The sequence below is a fragment of the Emys orbicularis genome, chromosome 8 (genome assembly GCF_028017835.1).
Source record: "Emys orbicularis isolate rEmyOrb1 chromosome 8, rEmyOrb1.hap1, whole genome shotgun sequence".
Classification (NCBI taxonomy): Eukaryota; Metazoa; Chordata; order Testudines; family Emydidae; genus Emys; species Emys orbicularis.
The window spans coordinates 40,685,990-40,709,697 of NC_088690.1; the positions used below are offsets into that span (position 1 = coordinate 40,685,990).

Sequence of the window (23,708 nt, forward strand, 5' to 3'; positions counted from 1 at the left end):
TTCCAATTTTAGTTAACAGTGAGAAAGAAAAGTTCATTAACCATCACTAGAAATGATTTTATTAGATCATGACCAATGAAATAAATCTTGGGAACTTGCCTCTGCTGAATCAGAGTGGCAGAACTAAAATCATTTTCTTAATGCAGTATCAGTGCCGCACAAGAGCATTCTTGTGGGCCTTATTGTTCTTTGCTCAGCTATTTAAGAGGGCTGATTTGCACTTTTGTTTTCAAGTGGCTGTTACTGTGTGTTCACATTCACATTTCACAGACACATTATGACTAACATTAAAAACTCCAGTTCTATTCAAGTTAGGTAACTCAATAGAAAGCATCTGTTTTAGCAGAACTCCTCTTTACAGAGATCTGTAAATGCAGCACTGACGATCTAAGTGTGGTTGTGCAGTGGGATTGCATAAAGCCCAGAACATAACTTGGGCTGAGTTTCAGGAAAGAGTCTTGAGTCTGGGATGATACTGCTTGCTAAACCCTACCTACACCTTTTCCCCATCTCCCCTGACAAAGTCCACCATGCCTTCTGACTTCAATAGCAGTTGTATATATGTATTTATTTGAAGAATAGGTCCTACTATTTATTATGGACACCTTCTCTCTCATATATTTTCAGACACCCACGTCTATATTAAAATATATATAATACCCTAACAAGCTCTCAGATTAGCTTTAATACTGGAGGGTCTCTGCCAGGATTAGACAGTGTGCAGTTAGCAAAAAGCCCTGAGTTTCCTAGTCAGAAGAAATACTTTTTGATGAGATAACCAGTAATGCTTTTCACTTACATGGAGACCATACCTTTACCAACCCTGATCAGCAGGGATATTCTTCAAGGGAACAAGAGCTCTTCAAAAGAGCTTCTTGCTAAGTGATGCCCCTCTCTTATCTTTCAAATGAAAATGATACTTATTTTCCAGTGTTATGATCAGCATTGACAAAGTTGGTCGCTTTATTCATGAAAAGGTGGCCATTGGACAATCACATGCAGTTACTCTATGGAATGGTGTACACATAACAAATTTGGAGGTTATACGCTGTTGTGGTGCATGAAATTTAGGAAAGCAAATGGCTACTCACAGTAATTAACCATTAACCCTGTCCCTAGGAAGCGTTCACTGTGAAGGAAGAACCTAATATTCTACGGTTTACAGAGAGAACTTAGAAAATGTGGTGACCATCAGGAAAATATTTGTTAAACTTAGCTAATGAGCTACAAATGTCACCATTCCCTCCACCACAACAAAATGGTTACAAGGAGAACTGACAAGAGTCAACAAATACAGCTGTTTCCAGGAACTATTCCTTTCTCTCCCTGCCCCCCCATGTAATCCTTTACCCTTTCTACTTCTGTCATACCATTCTGAAGGATAGTGCTGGCTTGTCAGCTGCCTGTGCACTGATTTGCTAGGGGGGTGACCTGGGGTTAGAAAAGACCATTGACTTGACACAACTTACTTTCAAGTTATGGGAGATTAAAAATCACAGGCATGTTTGGTTTGGCCTGTCAGTAGGGTAGTACTGGCCATATTCTGCTCAGTTCCCTGCTGCGATAGCTCATCCATCTTTGTATGCACAACATGTTAGTGTGTTTTTTATTATTGGTTTAGCAACAGGTAAACAGCTAGCTAAACTGTAAATGGCCAGAGTGTAAGAAAGAACTGCTCCATTCTCTTTGTAGCATCAACTAATATTATTTTCTCTATTTTTGTTTTTAAGTTCTTCGTGGTTTCCTATTAATATACCTTATTTATGACAAGGCGTTCCATTTATCCACTAACTAAGTTGTCTTTGGGGGGTCAGACAACCCCAGTGCTGATGGTTTTAGTGAACAGAGAAAGAAATTTCTTGTTTGAATTGTTTTCACCGGTTGTGATTCAGTGTATAAAACCTGAAGAAAGTCTAATTTTGTATGAGGCCACAACTGTGCCCTTAAAAATGTGTGTTATCGTACAAGAGAGAAAAACTGTTCAGACATTAGTATGAAAGGCTTAGAATACTGTATATATTAAATATTTATAGCTAAGTATTGAAGTATTCCTGCAATCAAGCTGATGAGTACTAACTTTAAGAAAAATATAGTGAAATTATCTTATAATGGTACCTGTGCCTAAAAACTGCACACAGAAGCAAATTCATGCAAGGCAAATAAGTGGCAGAAAAAAATCACCTTGAACCATCTACTGACTATTGGGACAGGACTTCTTATTTCCTTTAGACAACCATTATAGATTATATGCACCTTTGATTCCATCATCCTTTTTAATGTTGATTTCAACAGGACTATGGGTAGAAAAACATGCTACCCAACATGCGTAAGGGTAGCCAAAGAACAGGTCCTGAGCGACTTGATGCATTGTAGCAGTCAATACCCTTTCTAATCTGGTTGACTAAACTTCATGGAATAGCCAACAGTGAGTATAATTTGAATTAATTTCAGTTTTAACTTAACTTAATTTAACTTAACAAAATTCCCAGTGACATCTATATTGGAAAATATCCACCAATTTTCTTTGAAGTGTACTTGTTTTTTGTTCTTAATACTGAATAATGTAAAACCTCTTTGATCTTAGACATTTCAAAAGAGAACAAAAAGGAAGACTGAAATCTCAGACATTTAGGTTAAAAGGCAGAAGCAAGAAAGGATCTCTTTATCAAGAGTATTCACCTTGAGAAACACTTTCCTTAGACTCCTAGGGTCTATTTTATTAACACGGAATATTCAGTGAATAAATACTCTTAAGAGAGTTTACTTAGCAGAAATATAGGGCCAAATTGTAGGCTACAGGCATAAAAAATACTTCAGTTAGTTATCCAGAAAGCGTTATCTCTGTCAAAAAAATCACTAGTTCAAATTTGGAAGTAAGAACAGATCCCAGAATTTAGACTAGAGCAGCGGTTTTCAAACTATGGGGTGGACCTCCCAAGGGAGGCGTGGGAATGTGTCAAGGGAGGCCCGAGCTGTGTGCTTTTTTTTTTACGAGCTCTGGCTGCCAATCCCAGGTGGCTGAGGCTCATATAGAAGGACCATGGATGGCGGTATATGTACTTGTGTGTGTGGGGGGCGGGGGGGAACTACTACAGACACAAAGAAGGGGGGCTGATCAAATAAGTTTGAGAATCACTGGCCTAGAGGAAAGCTCAATATTTTACTGAAATGACACTGAGTCCTGCTAAAGGGGTAAGAGTTTTTCATTTATTGTACTATGCATTCCCAGCTGGTCTCATCTTTGACATACCTCTGAAGGTATGATGTAGAGGGGGACTTCCACAGACAACAGGAAATGTCCCTGACATTTTTAACGTTCCCATTCCTGCCTAGTCTGAAAATGATTTTTAATAGGTCTTTCTAACGTTTGCTTAGTTTACACTGAGCCATTTCTCAAAGATATGTTAAACTGATCCTTTTAAAATGTAATTTACCATTATTAAATCTTTATAAATAATTTAGAAACAGAACCAGCTAACACAGATATTTTCTAATGACGACAGAGTCCAAATGATACTTGAAGGAGGGACAACTGCAAAAAAAAGAAACAAACAAAACAGGGAATTGTGGACAGAAGGTAGGGGATTAACCCAGGAGAAAGAACAAAGCTAAGCATTCTGGTTATATGAATGTCAAGCAACAGACATCAGTCCCTCTTAACAGAAGCAAAGGAAAAATATGGAAAAACTGTGAAAGACAATATTGTAAGAGTCCAACTCCTATCTTTCATGGTCACACACTTGGAAGTGTGTTGGAGATGTTAGATGGCTCTTTCTGTAGCTAGTGGAAGATGGCAGAAACATGGCAGTGAGAATCTAAGGACTATATCTGGGTCCTCAGACCATATTGCAAATTCCCATGAACATCAGCGTGAGTTCTGGGGGCAATATATGGCTTTTAGTCTTAAAGAAGCAGGAGTATCAGCAGTTGGCTCTTTTTCAACAGTCCATGATGTTTGTAATAGTATATTGCTGGCACAGATATAATGCAAGTAATATTGGTAGGGGCTTAAAAGTTGTATGGTTGAGGGAAGGGGAAAATAGGTCTATAACAGTTGTTCATTATGGACCACTAACACATTTTTTAACATAAATTAAAATTTTATGGTCAGAAAAGACAGAATGAGAAACAACTTGGGGTTTGGATGCTCGTGTCCTCCTTCCTTAAATATATGACTAACAGAACAGCTGCCGTTGTGGTTAATTTGTCCACAGCATATCCACTCTTGAGTGCCATAAATAAAACTAACTCATTTACCTTTGGACCTTGTCTTCCTGGATATCCTGGCAGTCCTGGAACCCCAAGTTTACCCTGAAATTTTAAAAAATATATATTGTTTCTAGTAGTTCTTAGTAGTTTAGTCATAACTTTATATAGAGTTTGTTTCCTTCCATAACAAATACAATCAAATATTTTATTAAATTTTTCTTCACACTTCACCTATTTCCCTCCTGAGAACAGGTAGATTGGCTTTGTTTCCAAAACCTCAGTTCCAAGAATAAAATCCTAATCTTGTTGAAATGGATGATGTTTTGCCGTTGACTTCAGTGAACCCAAGATTTCACCCAAACACTCTTCCAACACTGTAATGTAGTGACGGTGGCAACAAAACATTAACACATCCTTTAACACAAAAGGCAATTACCATAACAGGCCAATTAGTGCTCTTAATGTTGCACCACATCATGGCTAATGTGTTTTCTTTATCTATAATCTCCATGAAAGCCAATGGATATTTGAAGATCAAGCTCTACAGGTTGTCTTGAAGAGTTCTAAACTATCTCAGAAAACATCATTGAAAATCATACCCCAAGAATAATCCAATATCACATAATATGTGGTGTGTTTTGAGAAAGATGGCTCTCTTCCCAGTATCAGACAGGAAAATAGGCTGAGTAGATTGATGCTATTGATGTTACTAATTCTACTGCCTGAAGGTGGAAGCAGGGAACATTGCTGTGTCCAGATTTTGTAGTGTAGGTCCCATTCCATAGTCTTAGGTGATAAAACAAAGAATGTGTGCTAATTTGTCATTTTCAAAAATAAGGAATAGTTGTTTTGGTCTCTAAGGGCCAGAGCCACTAGAGAAGAATATGAGTATTGTAAACACTCTTCCAGTATTCCAGGCCATCACAATTTTGAAGTGTGGTCTCTACAGAAAAGATGTGAGAATGGAACATAATCTTGTACTCCAGCAATAATCTGGGATGCTAGAAAAAAGATATGGGGGAGCTCCTGCCTGGAAAGTGGCATTTGACAAAATAAATGCGTGTTCTTAAAAAAATAAAGCAGATGAATAAAGATGCAGAATATAACTCATGTTAGTGAAAGCTTGTTTGTGCCTGGCAGGAGATATTTTTAAAGAAGAATTCAGCCATTTATAAAGATAACCACACTGACAGTTATATTTCACATCAAAACCAGTTGAATGCATTAGAACTACTTAAGGTAGCATCCCCTAAAAGAAAAGTTTCACAGCGTAACATTGCATCACACCCTGATAAATTCAGTGGGAGTCTTGCTCCCGATTTTCAGTGGGAGCCAGAACCAAGCTGACTATTTGGAGTCTTTTTGGTGACGAGATCCTTGCTGCCCATTTGCTCTTTCTTCAGGATGCTCAGCGCTGGCATTATTATTTAAGCAAATTGAGCCCCTTCCTCCTTGGGTGTGGAGGGTTCCCTGGCAGCAGGGCCACATGAAAGTGGGGAACACAGAAGGAGCAAAGTGGTCTTCAGGATGTTGGGGAGTTGGACTGGGTTCGGCACCTTCTGCATAGTGGGGACCTCCCAGTGAGTGGCAGAGGACAGGGCATGGATTGCTGCTGTTACATGGATCTTCCTTTTTTCCCACCCTCATGTTGGTGTGGGAAGATGTTAGGGTCACAGAGACTATTCCAACCATTAGACTGCAGATGCCTTCACAGTGCAATTCTGCAGCCACCCCATGTCATGGAGAGCAGTGAGCACTCTTCCCCAATCCATCACATATTGGCCCAGCATCCAGGCTGGACATTTGACTCAGGATATGGAATATAAGGAGTTAGTATCCATACAAATGGGAATAATCTGGATCAAATATATTTCAGAGGCTCATCTAAACTAAGACAACAGTGATGCTAGCTCTTATAATTCTGTCACAAGTCTCCTGGTATTTGGTATTTTTCTTAAAGCTCCAGCTCCTGAAATCAAGAGGATTATGGGAAAATCTCAGCTTTCAATTGGGGAGGGGGGGCGAGTAACTCGCTAGACTTTGTGGAATAAAGGTGGGGAAAAAATGAATCCTTAAGGCTCAAAAACCAGAATACAAATTAACAGAACTCTAAATTTGTTATATTTTAAAATCTTATGAGTTTTTACCCCATCTCATGATTTTTTACTCATATTTTGAATGTTTGGAGATGGCTATACTGAAAATCTCTTTAAATGGTACATTCATTTGTAAATCTCATGACAACAATACACTTTCCTATGAGAATCCTAATATTTTCATGTTTTTGCAAGGTCAGATATGGTGTAGGAATAGCCTTTTTCATGGTATTTCAGTACTCTCAGTCCTGGCTGAAAACAGAAAATGCAGCATTCAGAAATTCTATGAAAGAAGCTAACTAAAGAATCAGTTATGGTTTGGGGAAAAGTTCCTATCAATTCTTGTTTTAATAGAAATTGTTCACTGATCCAGTTACAATTGAATACAAAGTGATATCCCAATCTGAATTGTGCTTCCATTCATCCAGGATAATAGTTCTAGCCTTCTTTTGTTATATGTTCTTTGATTCATGACCTTGTTATCAGCTGGCAGGGTATTTTGCAACATTTTGGGGAACATTAATTCATAAATAGCTCCCAGTAGTTAAATAAGACTGAAAATAACTCTTCTTGGAATGAGTCAACTGACTTTTAAGTTAAGTTATTTGATGACAGCTTATGAATGATCCAGTATCAAATCATAAATATAACTTTTCCTGAACTTCTAGCATGCCATGTAAATAAATCATTATGAACAGTAATGTTATGTTTATGACAAGAAGCAACTTATAATGAAAGAGGATTTCTTTCTATCTCTACTATCGCTAAAATATGTTCCTTCCTTTTTAGTTCCTTCTGCTGAAACTCTAGTCCATGATTCTGGTAATCTCTCTTAACATTGAGTATCTATATTGTCCTTTATATGTTTAAATACTGTATAGACTTTAAGTATTTTTATTAAATCTTTTGTCCTAAAAGATTAAGAGGAACTGATCACAGAAATGAAATGTAATGATAACTTAGATACAAGTGATCATGACATGATCACATTTATAACGTGCAAGCAAATAGAGTCCAGATCTCTCTCTCTCTCTCTCTCTCTCTCTCTCTCTCACACACACACACACACACACACACACACACACACACACACACACACACACACACACTACTTTAATAGGGCCAATTATGAGCCAGATCAGCTGTGAGGAGGAATTTAATCAGATAAATTGAATGATAAATTGTAATAATTTAAGAACACCTTACTATTTGCCCCCCCCAAAAGCCTCAGTCCGATACCTTAGGAAGAAGGCTTTGATGGTTTAAAAAAACTAACCAGGTTCAGAGGGGAAGTGAAGAGAGCTATAAAAATAATAACAAAGGGAAGAAAGTGGAAGCTTATATTAATAAATGTAAATCAGAAGTTAAGAATTGTAGAAAATTGGTAAGGGAAAGCAAAGGAACACAAGGAGAAATCAATGGGCAGCAGAATTAAGGTAAATAAGGAGGGTTTTTTTTTGTAATATATTCGGAACAAAAAGAATCCTGACAATGGTATAGGTCCATTACTGAATGGAAATGGTAGAATTATCAACAATAATGCAGAAAAAAACCCAGAAGTGTTCAATAAATATTTCTGTTTTATACCTGGATCAAAAACAGATGAAATAGTCTCATCATATGGTGATTATAACACTCTTTCTATTCCAAAAGTATCTCTGGAGGATGCTAAACAGCAGTTATTAAAGCTAGACATTTTTAAATCAGCAGGTCCAAGTAACTTGCATTAAGAGTTGTAAAAGAGCTGGCTGAGGAACTTGCTTGACCATTACTGTTGATTTTCAGTAAATCTTGGAGCACTGGGAAAGTTCCAGAAGAAAGCAAATGTCGTGCCAACTTTTTTAAAAGGGTAAATGGGATGATGTGGGTAATTATAGTACTGTCAACCTGGCATCAATACTAGGAAAGATAATAGAACAGATGATACAGGATTGATTAGTAAAGAATTAAAGGAGGATAAGGTAATTAACATAAGTCAAAATGGGTTTATAGAAAATAGATCCTATCAAACTAACTTCAGTTTTTTTATGAGATTACAAGTTTGGTTGATAAAAGTAATAGTTATTATAATATACTTAGACTTCTGTAAATTGACTTGGTACCATACAACATTCTGATTAAAAAAATAGAACAATATAAAATTAACATGACACACGTTAAATGGATTAAAAATTGGCTAAGTGATAGGTTTCAAAATGTAATTATAAATGGGTAATGGCCATCAAGCTGGTGAGTTTCCAGCAGACTCCCGAAGGGATCAGTTCTTGTCCCTATGCTATTTAATATTTTTATCAATGATCTGGAAAAAAAACATAAAACCATCACTGATAAAGTATGCAGATGACACAAAAGTGGGAGAGTAGTAAATAATGAATATGACAAGTCACTGATTCAGAACTATCTGGATCACTTGGTAAACTGGGAGCAAGAAAACAAAATGCATTTTAATATAGATAAATATAAACATCTAAGAACAAAGAACGTAGGCCATACTTACAGGATTGGGGGGGGCTCTATCCTGGGAAGCAGTGATGCTGAAAAAGATTTGGGGGTCATGATGGATAAACATGAGCTCCTAATGTAATCCTGTGGCCAAAAGAGCTAATGTGATCCTGGGATGCATAAACAGGGGAATCACAAGTAGGAGTAGAGAGGTTATTTTACCTCTGTATTGGCAACTGCTGCTGAAATACTGAGTCCAGTTTTGGGGCCCACAATTCAAGAAGGATGTTAGTAAATTGGAGTGGGTTCAAAGAAGAACCATGGGAATGATTAAAGGATTAGAAAATGTGTTATAGTGATAGATGCAAAGAGATCAATCTATTTATCTTAAGAAAGAGAAGATTAAGGGGTGACTTGATTACAGTCTATAACTATCTACATGGGGAACAAATATTTAATAATGGACCCTTCAATCTCACAGAAGGTGGCATAACATGATCCAAAGGCTGGAAGTTGAAGCTAGATAAATTCAGACTGGAAATAAGGCATACATTTTCAACCATGAGGGTAATTAACCATTGAAACAATTTACCAAGGGTTATGGTGGATTCTGCATCTCTGACAATTTTTAAGATTGGATGTTTTTCTAAAAGATAAATTCTAAGAATTATTTTGGGGAAGTTCTATGGACAATGTTATAGAGGAAGAACAGACTAGATGATCTCAAAGGGCACTATGAATCTAATCGTCACATCAGACCCATGAGGTTCCAAGGTTAAGTCCCATTACTTCCATTTTAAAGATAGAGAAACTGATACGGAAAGGTGATATGACTTTCTTAAGGCCATACTGAGGTAAAGCCAGAATTAAAATTAGTGTGGGTCAGAAAAACTTTGATGAAACAATTTTCCATCAGAAAATGCAGTTCTGTCAACTGAAACACGTCACACAATTGTGCTGATTTTGTCAAAATTTCATTTTCAGAAAAAAAGTTGTGTGTGGGGGGTAAGTTCTAACAATGTTGAAATGACCCATTTTGATATTTTTTTGAACAAAACATTTAGATGTTTGTTTTTGAAAGGGCTTTTCATTTTGATATTGTGTGTGTGTGTGTGTGTGTGCGTGTTATGTATATGTATGTGTATATGTATGTATGTGAATGTGTATATATATATATATATATATATATATAAAGTTAGAATCAAAACAAAACGTTTTGATTTTGTCAAAATGAAACACACAACCAATTGGACAGGAAATGAATGAAATGAGATTTTTCTTTTGTGGAGAATTCTGAAATTTTGGGGGTTTGTTCCAATTCAGAATGAAGTCAATGTTTGAAATCTCACAATCCTCTGTGAAACAATTTCTGTGCTCCACACAGCTCTAATTAAAACACTGCACCTCCTGATTCCATCCTATATTCTCATCCCCCTACTTCTCTTCTACCACAAGCTCCCTCATTTTTGGTCTCCTATGTGTTACCTCTCTCCTGGCCCAGGCTACCCAAAACACTGCACTGAAATGCCACTCTGACCTTTTACATACCATGCCTTCAATTCCCTTTTCCAGTGTCCTCTCTCTTTCTGTATCAGGTTCAAGATCATTATTCTCATTTTCAAGATTCTACATCACATGCCCTCCATACATCTTAGTCTTTGTCTTTCACTATGTTCTAATGCCCCACACTTTGTTCAGTCTTCCTTCTTAATAGCACCTTTCTCTCCTTCTGCCACTCCTGATTTTGTTTTTTGTCATGATACTCCTTATACTTAAAACAACTTATGTCTTCCCATTCACCATACAATTTCTGCTCCTTCAGATCTTCTCTGTAGCCTTTCAATGCCAAACTACTTTCCAGCACTGTCTCCATCCATTCTGGTGTCAAATTTTCTTTGTATTATATTTGTCTTTGTTAGATTAGACTGTAAACTCCTCAGGACAGGGCTTAGCTGTCTCATGTGCCAGGAAGTGTTATGCATTTCTATGTATAGCTACAAAATAATAATTTCCATTATTTGTGTAGTGTCTGAGATCACTCTAGTGGCTGCCCTCAGCAGCCATAATAACCTACCACTATCTGATAGCTAAAGGAGCTACTTTCAGCAGTACCGGCCTTTGGAGCTGAAGATCCTGGTTTGATCTCCATTATGAGACAATGTTTCTTTACATTAGCTGTTGGTTACTAACCTTTTCACCAGCCTGCCCAGCACCACCTGGGTCCCCTGTTGGACCTGCTCGACCTTTTGGACCTTCAGGGCCATCTTCTCCTCGTGGACCCAGTGGACCAACTTCACCCTAAAATTCAATATGCTATAAATACAGAGCCACTGCCTATGCTCATACCAATACACTGTTTGCAATAGCAGGACAGCTTAAGTTTTATTTTAAAACTTAACAATTACTTGAAAACTAATGTAAATGAAGATTAGGAACAAATATTAGTGCTTTTGTGCTAGTAACAGAATTCAAGTTGTGGGGGTTGTGCAGGCGTTGTGCATGGGGTTACTTAAACCCAGGCTAGGGGTGTGTATTAACACCACTTTTGGAGGATCGGTGTGGCCCCCTGTGAAATATGGTTACACCTTTTCCCCTGCACCAGCCAGAATCTGGCCCTGAAGGATTAATCTAGTACATTATACATGGAATGGAATTAGTGTGAAAATATGGATGCCTGGATAACTAAGTAGTCTGTTGGTAATGTTAGCTTAAAACCATGAAGTCTGAGGCCAAAAGCTCAGCTGGTGTAAACTAGTGAGCTCCACTGCGGTCAATAGAGTTATGCTGATTCCCACCATGTGAGGATCTGGCCCCAAATCTACATGTGTGCACTGTTTTTTAAAATTTAATTATAAATAAGTTTAAAGTGATATTCACAGGCTAACAGCTATAATTTCTAAGTACTATATTTTCCTATATAAATACTTACTCTGTCACCTTTAAGACCCATGTCACCTTTAAATCCTGGGAAACCATCTTCACCCTAAAGAAAGCACAACATATAGAAAAATATGTTCATTAAAAGAGAGACTTTTACAAATGGAATTAAAACATTAGGTAATCTGAGTGGATGAGTGTAATAAATGCACAGCAGCAGTAACTCCATTCAATTTAGAACTTCACATGCCTAATGATTTTAATATGGCAGTTACTATATCCAAAAATATATATATCTATGCAACTACACTGAATGATTTCTCATCTTGGGAAAAAGTTGTGAATAATGGAGAAGCTCTCTTAGGCTGGACATAAATTTCTGTATTTATTCTGAACTTCTTCATAGAAGACAATGATCTTCTGCATTAAATTCTATCCTTATATATTAAAGTTTGTATTCTGTTTATGCTTTCTACTGATAAGATCTTTATCCTTTTTCATAATTGGTTGATGGACTGACAATGCAACTAAACCTTAATATTGTTCTGTTCATTGGCAGAACTATTCATCCTTTTTATTTATTTATTTATTTTTACTAGTGGCCTAATAGCATCATAAAAGAAAGCAGATCCAAAGGATGGACTAATAAAGGAATAACCAACTCTTAAAGTTTAATGAAAGAAAGGTAAACAGATTCCTTACTGATCTAGTAACTCCTTTATAAAACTAAAAGTGGTCACACTGAACTTTAAAATACATGTCTTTATTCATGTAAACATACGTACACCCATGTTCACAGCATATGGTGCCACACAGAGCTAACAGAAACAATAGTGTCCACATAGAGTGGTCAAATGTAAAAGCATGAAAGGTGGCTCAATGGCTACATTCATTGGTTGATACAAACCTATATTCTGTGGGTAATTATAAGAAAATGATCAAGTCAGCATGGCAAAGGTAAACACGCTGACACTTTAAGGATGCGTTTGTACATGTGATTGAATCAGAACATGTTAAGATCCTAGTGGAGACTATTTATTTACAGATAGCTAATCTCCTCAAAGACATTATGTAGTTGTCCATGTTCCCATGAAAATAGACAACAGTGAGGAAAATTCTACTGTTACACTTGAGCACATGGATAGTGACTCCACTGACATCAGAAGAAATCAATGGAATTATTCCAGATTTGCACTAGTGTAATTGAGAGGAGTTTTTGGTCCGCTATCTCTACATCTCAGTCTTTGCACAACTACCATTCTGATATCAAGGCCATAGAAGATTCTGGCAAGTACATTTTTTAGGTGCTGTTCCTCATTGTTGGGGACGGAAGCTCTCTCTCTGCTGAATGAACTTGTAGAAAAGGGGTTCACTATAATGTTGATGTGCTTCAGGAGAAGAAGTATTGGTGATGTCAGTCTAGAATTAATGACAATGTGCTCCAGTTGTAGCTAATAAAACAGCAAGGGCATTGTACTCCATCCTCAACAGTTTGCACTCCTATATCTAGATACGTTTTCTCTTTTCCCATGCCAACCAGAGACATTTGGCATGGTCCACAAACCTAAAACCATAACATTATTTTTATTCCATTCAATATTTGAAGGAGAATTATTTCTATGACAAAAGTGTTTCCAGAGGTAAATGGATCAAGAGAAACATGCCATGATATGTCAGCGCTTTAATTTCCTTGCAAAACTTACAAGTATGGTCAAATTTCATTGTGCAAAAACCTTACAATCTTTTAAAAAACAGTATGAGGTGCAGTAGAAGGTCATGATTCATGGGAAAAAGACACTAGGAAAAGGTTTAGGTAACTGACAGATTGTCTGTGCTTTGGGTGATAGTGATAAAAGGGCCCATGAGGTCACTCTATAATCCAGACATTAAAATTCTAGAGTTACAAATACCTATTTATTAAAATGTAAAGAGAGGTGTTGATCAAGTAGAGCTCAGTGGTTTGAGCATTGGCCTGCTAAACCCAGGGTTGTGAGTTCAATCCTTGAGGGGGCCACTTAGGGATCTGGGGCAAAAATCAGTACTTGGTCCTGCTAGTGAAGGCAGGGGGCTGGACTCGATGACCTTTCAAGGTCCCTTCCAGTTCTAGGAGATAGGATATCTCCATTAATTTATTTTAGAGCATGAGAAAGCTAAAAAAAGCTTTAGTTATGAGCTACTCAATTATATCCATGGACAATAATGTTGTCCAAATAAATAAGGACACCTTGCATACCCATGAGGATTGAACACTGTGCCTATCACAGATCAAAAAGTTGCCAAATGAACTGAAACTCTTCAATCGTCACAGTGAGGTTCCAGCTACTGAGAGCTAGAGGAACTTGATTTTAGTTCAGCTTGGAGGTGAGAGTGAATCCATGAACTAATGCTCTATGGCCCTACTCTGGTTTTTTTTTTTTTGTTTGTTTGTTTGTTTTTTGTTACTTACAGAGTTCTATTCACAGTCTATTGGTCAATGCAGAGTCATAACTCCCTTGTCAACTTTGGGACCACATGAGATCAATAATGGTGTGCCAAATCAATCAATTGCTCTACCTTTGTCTTCTCATAATACTGTGCTTTTCATAGTAGTATTTGACTGTTCTAAATCAATAATGCCTATATGTAACAGACATATAAGCTCCACTACAGCACATGTCCTGGAGTCTAAGGGGTTTCTATGTATTTGGTACATCAGTCTCAATTTTGAGGTGTGCACTAATGTTTTGTGTCATACAGCAGCTACCATCAAACAACTGTTAGGATCATAGAGAGTACTAGGAGGTCTTTAATGTCATGAGGTCTTTAATGTCCTTAGTTTTTAAAGTCCTATTCAAAGAACACAATGAACTATTGAGCACTGTTTATCTTTATATCTATTTATTTGTGGAGATACAGCTATATCATTATTTATCAATATGGAAAAAATCTGTTAATTATTTATCCTGATTGCATGTTTGCTATATTTTGAATAAGAGCTCATGTTTATATAAGGCTTGGTCATATAGTGAAGAAAGTTATTATAATTGCAGAATTTCATGGGCAGCCCTGAAACAGCTAGCTGGGTTAATTAAACTGAGATTTATAAAAGCATGAAATTCCTTTCAGGGACTTGATCCTGCAGGCAGATCTCCAATACTGATGTCAAAGGCAGTTTTCAAGAGTGAATCTTCAGACTTGAAAATAAATGTACACTCTGTGGTAATAGAGCAATATGGCCAGATATGCCTGCGTGAGATGGTTGTTTGAACTGCAGTTCTGGGACAGACTGACTCTAAAACTTGTGCATCCATCCCCAGAAGGATCAGCCCAGTGCAAGGATTCTCCAGTGGGATAGAGTTAGCATAGAGGTTCTTATGCCACTCCTCCACTGCCTGCAGTTATAACACTGAAGAAAGGGGGTAGGGCTAGGATATCCCTACGACAATCCCTGGCTGGGGTTTTGGCCCCAAGAGGTCACTAGAAGCTAATGGAGGTTGCAGCAGCCAGAGTGTGCTCTAAGTTCACGCAGGGGGACTGGCCCTGAATATAGCAGCAGCAGCAGATTTGGGAGAATGCAAAGGTGACTTTTAATCACATTTGCACGTACATTCCCTATTTGTGCTGTGCACATTTTTGCCATAGCAAAGGATCTGGCCTATTGTCTGCATTTCAGACACCAGAAAGTCTAGAAGCCAATGGAAGGTTTGGGTGTATAAGAAATACAGAATCTAGTCTATAGTATGAATCACAGTAGTGAAAGTAGTAATTGTCACAAGTGTCTGGGTGTGACAAGCTTCTAGGGATCCACTATTGTCAGTGGGGGAAAGAGGGAAGGCTAATTCTCCACTGCCCTGCACCTTGTGTGTAGTCAGTTACACCTGTGCAAAGTGGGCGCAAATTGCTATTGCTCTGATCTGGTAGAATTTTACATACCTATCTCATAGAACTGGAAGGGACCCTGAAAGGTCATTGAGTCCAGCCCCCTGCTTTCACTAGCAGGACCAAGTACTGATTTTTGCCCCAGATCCCTAAGTGGCCCCCTCACAACCTTGGGTTTAGAAGGCCAATGCTCAAACCACTGAGCTATCCCTCCCCCCCTTTTTAGACAGATGTAAATAGCTATGCAAGGTGCAGGGCAGTGGAGATTCAGGCTTGGTACGTTCCCCTGGGATGGTGAAAAGTAACCACTGCTGTCTGGTAACAACACTGCTTGCGGTAAGGAAATAAAAGATGTAGCACTGAAAAAAGGAGACCCTTTTGTTTACTGGAACACAGAAAAACACTATTTTTTTAACAAAAGCAAGTCCAATTCTACGTTTACCTTTTCACCTTTGGAGCCCTTCAGACCACGGACACCATCAGCTCCCTGTAGAAAGCAATGAGAAATTGCCTCACTGTACATAACCAGAAAGTTTCAAATATTCAGATTAAAAAAAAAAAAAATGAATCATACCTTCACACCACGAGGACCAGGATAGCCAATTGGACCCTGAGGACCTGGAGGCCCCTAAAATACATTGGATTATAAAAACTCTGTATGTTAGTCAGTTAACAAATAGTTTTCTAAGTACGATCCACTTACCTTAACGATACCACAAGTAGTCTAAAGGAAGACATTGGAATAATCCTGGGCAGACAGGCTTTTCTGGCTGACTGCCCCCAAGAAAACTTGTGGGAATATCAAAGCGTTTTTCAGATTTTCTGTGGATCTATTTATGGTTTTGCTGTGGATTTATACTTTTGGACATTTCAAATGAAAGTGATGTGCTAAAAACATCAACTCAACATAAATAATCTGAAATTATGATAATTTTGAAAATATAAGGAGAACACACCAGTGTTAATGACGTCTGCACAGGCAGAAGCTACATGTTAGCTATAAAGACATAAGAGTATATCACTCTACTAGCCCTTCCCCATCATTTAAAAAAAAAATCTCACAAATTTACATTCTGTGCCATACTCTACTCTCATATAGGCATCTGCTATTCCCATATATACAGATCCTTCAGAATCTGACTCCTTTTTTCAGTGATTGCATTTTCATTAGAGTAATCAATCAATCAATCACGGTCTCTTTTAAAAAATCCCCAAAATTAACAGGGTCTGATTTTAAAAAAAAATGTCAACATTTAATTGATACTGACGGGGGATTTTTTGGCATTTATTGTTTCCTGAGGATTTTTTTAAATATATTTCACTAAACCTTTGCAAATATAAAATTAAGAGAGGATAAACCTTTGTTACTTTAGTAGTACATCCTGTTTCATAATCCTTCCTGGCCTCATAATAAAGAAAAAGGCCCTCAAACATGTAATAGATTGCAGAATAAGGGCCAGATACTGATACCCTGATTTATATTTATATTTATATTGTATAGTACTTTACTCCATTGTCTTCAGTAGGACTACTTGGGAAGTTGTGTGTTATTCAGCATGAGTAAGGGTTTCAGAATCTGGCCTTAACATGGCAGAGAGCTTTATAAACCCTTTAAATATTTCACTACAATGAAGAAATTATTTTCCACTGACTTCCTGTAAGTGACTGAAAAATCCATTGAATGTGTATGTTTTGATATACCCCCTAACTGAGCCTCTCAATAGTCCCAGCAAGTAGCATACACTATAAAACTGCAAACTCAAAGAAGTTGCAAGTTATGTGTCTGAAACATGTGCCAGTTTATGAAATCCTGAGTAGACATGAATAAATATAAAAAGAGTGCCCTGGTAAAGTAAAACTGCTTGTGGAGTTCACAGACTGGTACTCAATAAATATGGTTGTCAGCACACACATGCTGTGAATGGGTGATGCATTTTCTATCACTTATGTTCCCAATAGCTATAAGAGCAACAGATTACATGGTTGACAAATTTACTAAATAAACAAATAAATACAAATTGAATAGACATATGTTTATGGAAGTTTTGAAACTTACCAAAGCACCTTTCTCTCCAGACTGACCCTCTTTGCCAGGATGACCCTGATTACAGAAAGATAAATACAGTATTTGTTGGGAAATATGCTCTTTGTGAAAAACAATTCATTATACAAATAAATTGGTTTTAAATAATTGAACATCATCATGACCCCAAATCCAGCCCTGTTTCTGGACTACAGCATGAAAAATACACCTTTGATTTTGAGGAGAGATTTACTGTTTTAATATATAACTAGTTTACATAACAAAGAAATCTGGACAGTAGTTATATTGATGTGAATGTATTAAGCAACATTTTGATCAACTGCAGGAGTCTTTTAATCTAAGACACACTCAGATTTGATTACTATAGTATTTTGAAAGAGCCTACATGATACAACTTCATGCAGAAATCCCTAAAGCATATAAAAAGGTCACAAGAGTTGTCTGAGAGGCCCAGGGCCGTAGCAGCAAAGAACGTGGCCCCCTCCGAACGGTGGCCCCCTCCGAACATATGTCCGGGCGGGGCCCATTACAATGCAGAAACTGGAATGCGGTATTTATTTTGCCACTTTTAGGGGCCCCCTTCCTTGCGGGGCCCCCTCCGGTCGGAGGGTACGGAGGGCGCTCGCTACGCCTCTGGAGAGGCCTATAAAGAGATTGATCTAGTCTCATTTATAGCATTAATTAAATGCTTTTCCTTTAAATCATTGCTTACTTTTAAAATAAAACTTTTTGAGGGGTGCAGGCTGCTACTGTTTAAATTCTATATAATTATAGTTATATAAAACTCCCACTAGAAATGTAGCCCAAGTATTAAGCTTTTGTGGGTGTGTGTGTGTGAGAGAGAGAGAGAGGGAGATCACTCAAAAGATTAATTCCTCACTGCATTCCTAGTGGGAGACAGCATTGATTATATTTGATCTGTCATCAAAAATTACACTAAAGTTAAATTAAAAATGTTAATGGCAGATTACAGTATGAGGAAATCAACAAGTAACACTTTTTCTACTTTGTGTAGCTCCACTCTTATTTGAAGGGTATAGTAAATCTTTAGTTTTGCTGTGCATGTAGCCACTTCTTAAATATTAACTTCTTTGTGGTATTAACTTCCAAAAAGTGTTTTCAGTATGTCAAATCATATTTTAAAATACCTGCCAATCCTTAACTGATAAACTTCTGATTTTTATGTTTAGTTTGCTAGCTGGTAAAATGAATTTAAAATATGCTATTAATTAATGGTATATATATATATATATATATATATATATATATATATATATATAGCACTTATCTATCTATGCATTCTAGAATATTGATTAGAAGGATGAATATCAGATAGCTAGAAACAATTTATTGTCTTGCTCACCTCAAACAGCATTAGCAATTTTTTCAGTTTTACTCAAACAAATACATCTTGGTTTGAAAATCTGAACTAATCTTCAAGCAGATGATCTTATTGCGCACAAAGTTATAACTACTTACCCTGCATGGAAAGTCTGTGATCCTACAATGCTACCTCTGTCAGGGGTAATGCTTACCAAGAGCTTCAGTGACTTAAGCTGCCTGCCCTACCCTTCAACCAAAGAAACACATACACAAGGTAGGGAGATGACTGTCTAGGCAGATGGTGGGGTGCAGGCAGTGGTTCATGCACAAGCACGCACACACACATACACATGCAAACACATGACTACCTGTGCTTATTCATTCTTCACTGCATTTGTCTTTATTTCTGATTTTTATGTGTAACAAAATGTCGGTTTTCAAATACCAGTGATGTCTGTAAGGGCTGAGAGTTTTCAGAAGTGAGAAAAACTTGCACAAGTGGACAAAGATTCAAGTCTAACCAGAATCTCCAATAATGCCATAATATGCATTGCCAACAGTCTACCAGGAGTAGAGCAGGGCTGGGGAAAGGCAAAAGGAGCTGGGAAGCTCCAGCCTGGCAAATCCCCAGGTGGCGGGCCTTGCTAAAGGCAAAACAGGTACTGGGGTTGCAGAGGTGCAGCCTGGGGTTAGGCAGAGGCAGCTGGTCCAACCTCCTTGCCAATGATGAGTGGCCATGACAGACTTCAGTTTGCCCCAGTGAGCGGGGGTTGAGGGTTCCCCTGGGAGGGGAGACCCAGAGTGTGGGGGTACTGCTGGGGCAGAATCCTGAGGTACGCAGGTACCGGGGTCTGATAGGGACATGGGGCCAGCGGCAGGCGAGACACCGGCCTGCAGAGGGCGCTCCATATGATGGAAAAGAGCTAATTCCAAGACAACCAGTAGGAGGCACCGCACTGGTGAGTCTCGCTTCGCTACAATCCCCCATTTACACTGCCACATTGACATAAATGAAACAGTGGATCTGATCCACTGTATGTCTCTCTGGCTATTGGCTTATCATAGCATGTCAGTGCAGATGTTGCAATCATAATTGATTATCAAGGTACACATTTCTAAAGGGCTTCAGCAAATCTTAGCAGCCCCCTAACTTTAATAATGCCTCAAGTTCAAATAATACAGAGGTATACACAGGCTTTACAAGTTTGTTCCCAACTAAGAGGGCTGCTTCTTTTCTTCTTGTATTGCAATACATTGCATGCAGTGACCCAAAGCTGCATACTGATTTTTAACAGAATGTAGACATTCAAAAGACAAAATTACTTACAGAAGGCCCATCAGAACCAGCAAGTCCCGGAAGGCCAGGCTTGCCCTGTGGTCCCTAAAGACAACAAAAAGGAAACATTTTAGCAATGATATTAAACAAATATGTTGCTCAAGCTAAAATAGGTTGCAACAAACAAATTAACTATGAACAAAAAGAAATATGTTAAAACATACAAAGTGATGGGGAAAAAAAATAAAAGAAGAGCGTTCCAAAAGCTAGATCCAGAGACTTAGATTCTGATCTCCATTACACCAGTGTAAATCCATAACAATTCCAATGACTTCAAAAAAGTTACTCTCAATGCTCACTAGTGCAAATGAGAAAGGAACAGAGGAATTGCCATATGGCATCAGACCCATGGTCCATCTAGACCAGTATCCTGTCCAAGAAGGAAGGAGCAAGAAACCTCTCAGTTGACAGATACTGAATAATCTCTTTCTAATAGTTAGAGACGTAAGGCCTGAAGCATGAGGTTTTATCTCTCTTCCAAAATTTGTGTTATTAATATTATGACTCTGAATATTCTTGTTATCCATATAAACAGCTAATCCTTCTTTGAATCTTTCCAAGTTGTTGGGTTCAAACATACTGTGGCAATGTCCTAATTATGCATTGTGTGAAAAAAGTATTTCCTTTTGGATTCTCTTCTGGCTTTAAATATTTCAACTAGATATAGTTGGATATTGAAATACTTGCTCCACCTGAGTACCGGGCCGTACCTCAGAAATATCCATTTGTAATGTTAAACTAACTTGCCTTTTACCTAAAAAAGTGTGAGATTCCTATAACCATGTTAATCATCAAAATAGAACTGTCTGAAGTTAGATCAGAGAGTAGTAAGCAGCTGCTTTAGCATGAATGAGAAAAACTAAACAAAAGCTTAGGCACCTGGGAAGGAAATTAAATAGAAAGGACAGATGAGGGAGAAGGAATAACATGTTGTTTCCAGGGGTGGCTCTAGCTTTTTTGCTGCCCCAAGCAGGCTGCCTGTTGCCTGACTGCCACCCTCGCAGGGACCGGCAGGGCGCCCCCCACGGCTTGCCGCCCCAGGCATGCACTTGGAACGCTGGTGCCTGGAGCCGCCGCTGGTTGTTTCCCAGTTAAACTGAGGTGATGAAATGAGGAAAAATAACATCAGGAAAATAATGTTCATTTACAGAATTGTATGAAAAACTTCAGCATCAAAATACATTCAGCATCAGTTTTCAGATTCACCATAATTTTACCCAACTTTTCTTTTTGAAAATGTCTCCAAATACAATGAATATGCAAATTAGAAAGATGTAAAAATATGTTTATTTGGGTTTTAGATTCATAGATTCTAGAGCTGGAAGGGACCTCGAGAGGTCATCGAGTCCAGTCCCCTGCCCGCATGGCAGGACCAAATACTGTCTAGACCATCCCTGATAGACATTAATCTAACCTACTCTTAAATATCTCCAGAGATGGAGATTCCACAACCTCCCTAGGCAATTTATTCCAGTGTTTAACCACCCTGACAGTTAGGAACTTTTTCCTAATGTCCAACCTAAACCTCCCTTGCTGCAGTTTAAGCCCATTGCTTCTTGTTCTATCCTTAGAGGCTAAGATGAACAAGTTTTCTCCCTCCTCCTTATGACACCCTTTTAGATACCTGAAAACTGCTATCATGTCCCCTCTCAGTCTTCTCTTTTCCAAACTAAACAAACCCAATTCTTTCAGCCTTCCTTCATAGGTCATGTTCTCTAGACCTTTAATCATTCTTGTTGCTCTTCTCTGGACCCTCTCCAATTTCTCCACATCTTTCTTGAAATGTGGTGCCCAGAACTGGACACAATACTCCAGCTGAGGCCTAACCAGCGCAGAGCAGAGCGGAAGAATGACTTTTCATGTCTTGCTCACAACACACCTGTTAATGCATCCCAGAATCATGTTTGCTTTTTTGCAACAGCATCACACTGTTGATTCATATTTAGCTTGTGGTCCACTATAACCCCTAGATCCCTTTCTGCCGTACTCCTTCCTAGACAGTCTCTTCCCATTCTGTATGTGTGAAACTGATTGTTCCTTCCTAAGTGGAGCACTTTGCATTTGTCTTTATTAAACTTCATCCTGTTTACCTCAGACCATTTCTCCAATTTGTCCAGATCATTTTGAATTATGACCCTATTTTCCAAAGCAGTTGCAATCCCTCCCAGTTTGGTATCATCTGCAAACTTAATAAGCGTACTTTCTATACCAATATCTAAGTCGTTGATGAAGGTATTGAACAGAGCCGGTCCCAAAACAGACCCCTGTGGAACCCCACTTGTTATACCTTTCCACAGGATTGGGAACCATTAATAACTACTCTTTGAGTACGGTTATCCAGCTAGTTATGCACCCACCTTATAGTAGCCCCATCTAAGTTGTATTGCCCAGTTTATTGATAAGAATATCATGCGAGACCGTATCAAATGCCTGGTTGTAAGAGAGAAGATGATTGAGTAAAGTAGAGGCCATTGGAAAAATGCATTGTTGTTCACAAAGTATCATTGAGCAGATGAGAAATGAAAGGCACAAGGAGGAAAAACAAGGCAAAAATTACATTTAGAAATGGACCATAGCAGTTAGGATGGAGAGAATGTACCCATTGCACATATCAATCACCCCTAAAATGTATACACAAAGACACGAAAGGAACAAGTGGAGAAATATAATGTAGTGTTCACTATACAAAGTAATGTACAAAGAACAGAAAATGACAAAGGGTGAAATCCTGGCCCTACTGAAGTCCATGGCACACTCTCTTTGACTTAAAGGGGCCAGGATATCACCCAGAATCCAGAGAAGGCCAGAGGCAGTAGCATCTAAAGTTGCAAAGCAAGAACAATTTGAATGATGTAGGTGAGTCACAGAACCCAGGGATGAGAACTGGCTGTTCATTGGTTTGCACTGTTTCAAACACAAAAACAGAGCTACAATTGGAGGGTAAGTTGTGTGCATGGCAGGACAGAATGTGACTTTTTGGAAATGAAAGGTTTGCTGATGATCTTCAAAGAGTCATAAGAGATGTGTTTGATGTCTGTCCGTCAACCAAAAACCATGTTATGTAACTAGAAATTTTATTAGAACAAAAAAAAACCAGGTTGGGTCCTAGTCTCCAACCTAGACTCCAACCTAAGTCTACACCACATAAGAGCAGCAAAGCAAATTGGCAACATTCGTTCCTAAGGGTTTCAAGAATATGTAGCCCAAACAAAACGAAATGGTACTTTAATCACAAATCACATTATGAAAACCTATGTGAGTCACAGAATTAACCTGTAATGAACATCAACAGACCAAATTAAAATTAGTAACATCCAAGCCATCATCACCTAGGGCAATTTGCATTAGCTGGATAATGACAAATGCATCCTCTTTGTATTGGACATTTTTCTTATTTAGTACCATCATGGCATCACAGCATTCATCAACTGCAACACCTACAAAATCATCAGTGTCCTTATGGTCTTTGTCCTGGTCCGTGCCCAGTCTGTAGCTGTGTCCACTCTCAGTACACAGGCTTACC

The 23,708-nt window shown here is 38.2% G+C and overlaps 1 protein-coding gene across 4 annotated transcripts in view; it reads right to left on the minus strand.

The window, feature by feature from the left end:
* Positions 1-23,708, minus strand: part of COL11A1 (collagen type XI alpha 1 chain) — a 225,255-nt gene that overhangs the window by 95,051 nt on the left and 106,496 nt on the right. For all 4 annotated transcript variants that reach the window (XM_065408835.1, XM_065408833.1, XM_065408836.1 and 1 more), the window contains 7 exons: positions 20,177-20,230; positions 17,539-17,583; positions 16,057-16,110; positions 15,925-15,969; positions 11,677-11,730; positions 10,938-11,045; positions 4,258-4,311 (listed from right to left, as the gene is read on the minus strand). In XM_065408835.1, coding sequence (XP_065264907.1) covers positions 4,258-4,311; positions 10,938-11,045; positions 11,677-11,730; positions 15,925-15,969; positions 16,057-16,110; positions 17,539-17,583; positions 20,177-20,230 — 414 coding nt within the window. The remainder of the gene's footprint in view (positions 1-4,257; positions 4,312-10,937; positions 11,046-11,676; positions 11,731-15,924; positions 15,970-16,056; positions 16,111-17,538; positions 17,584-20,176; positions 20,231-23,708) is intronic.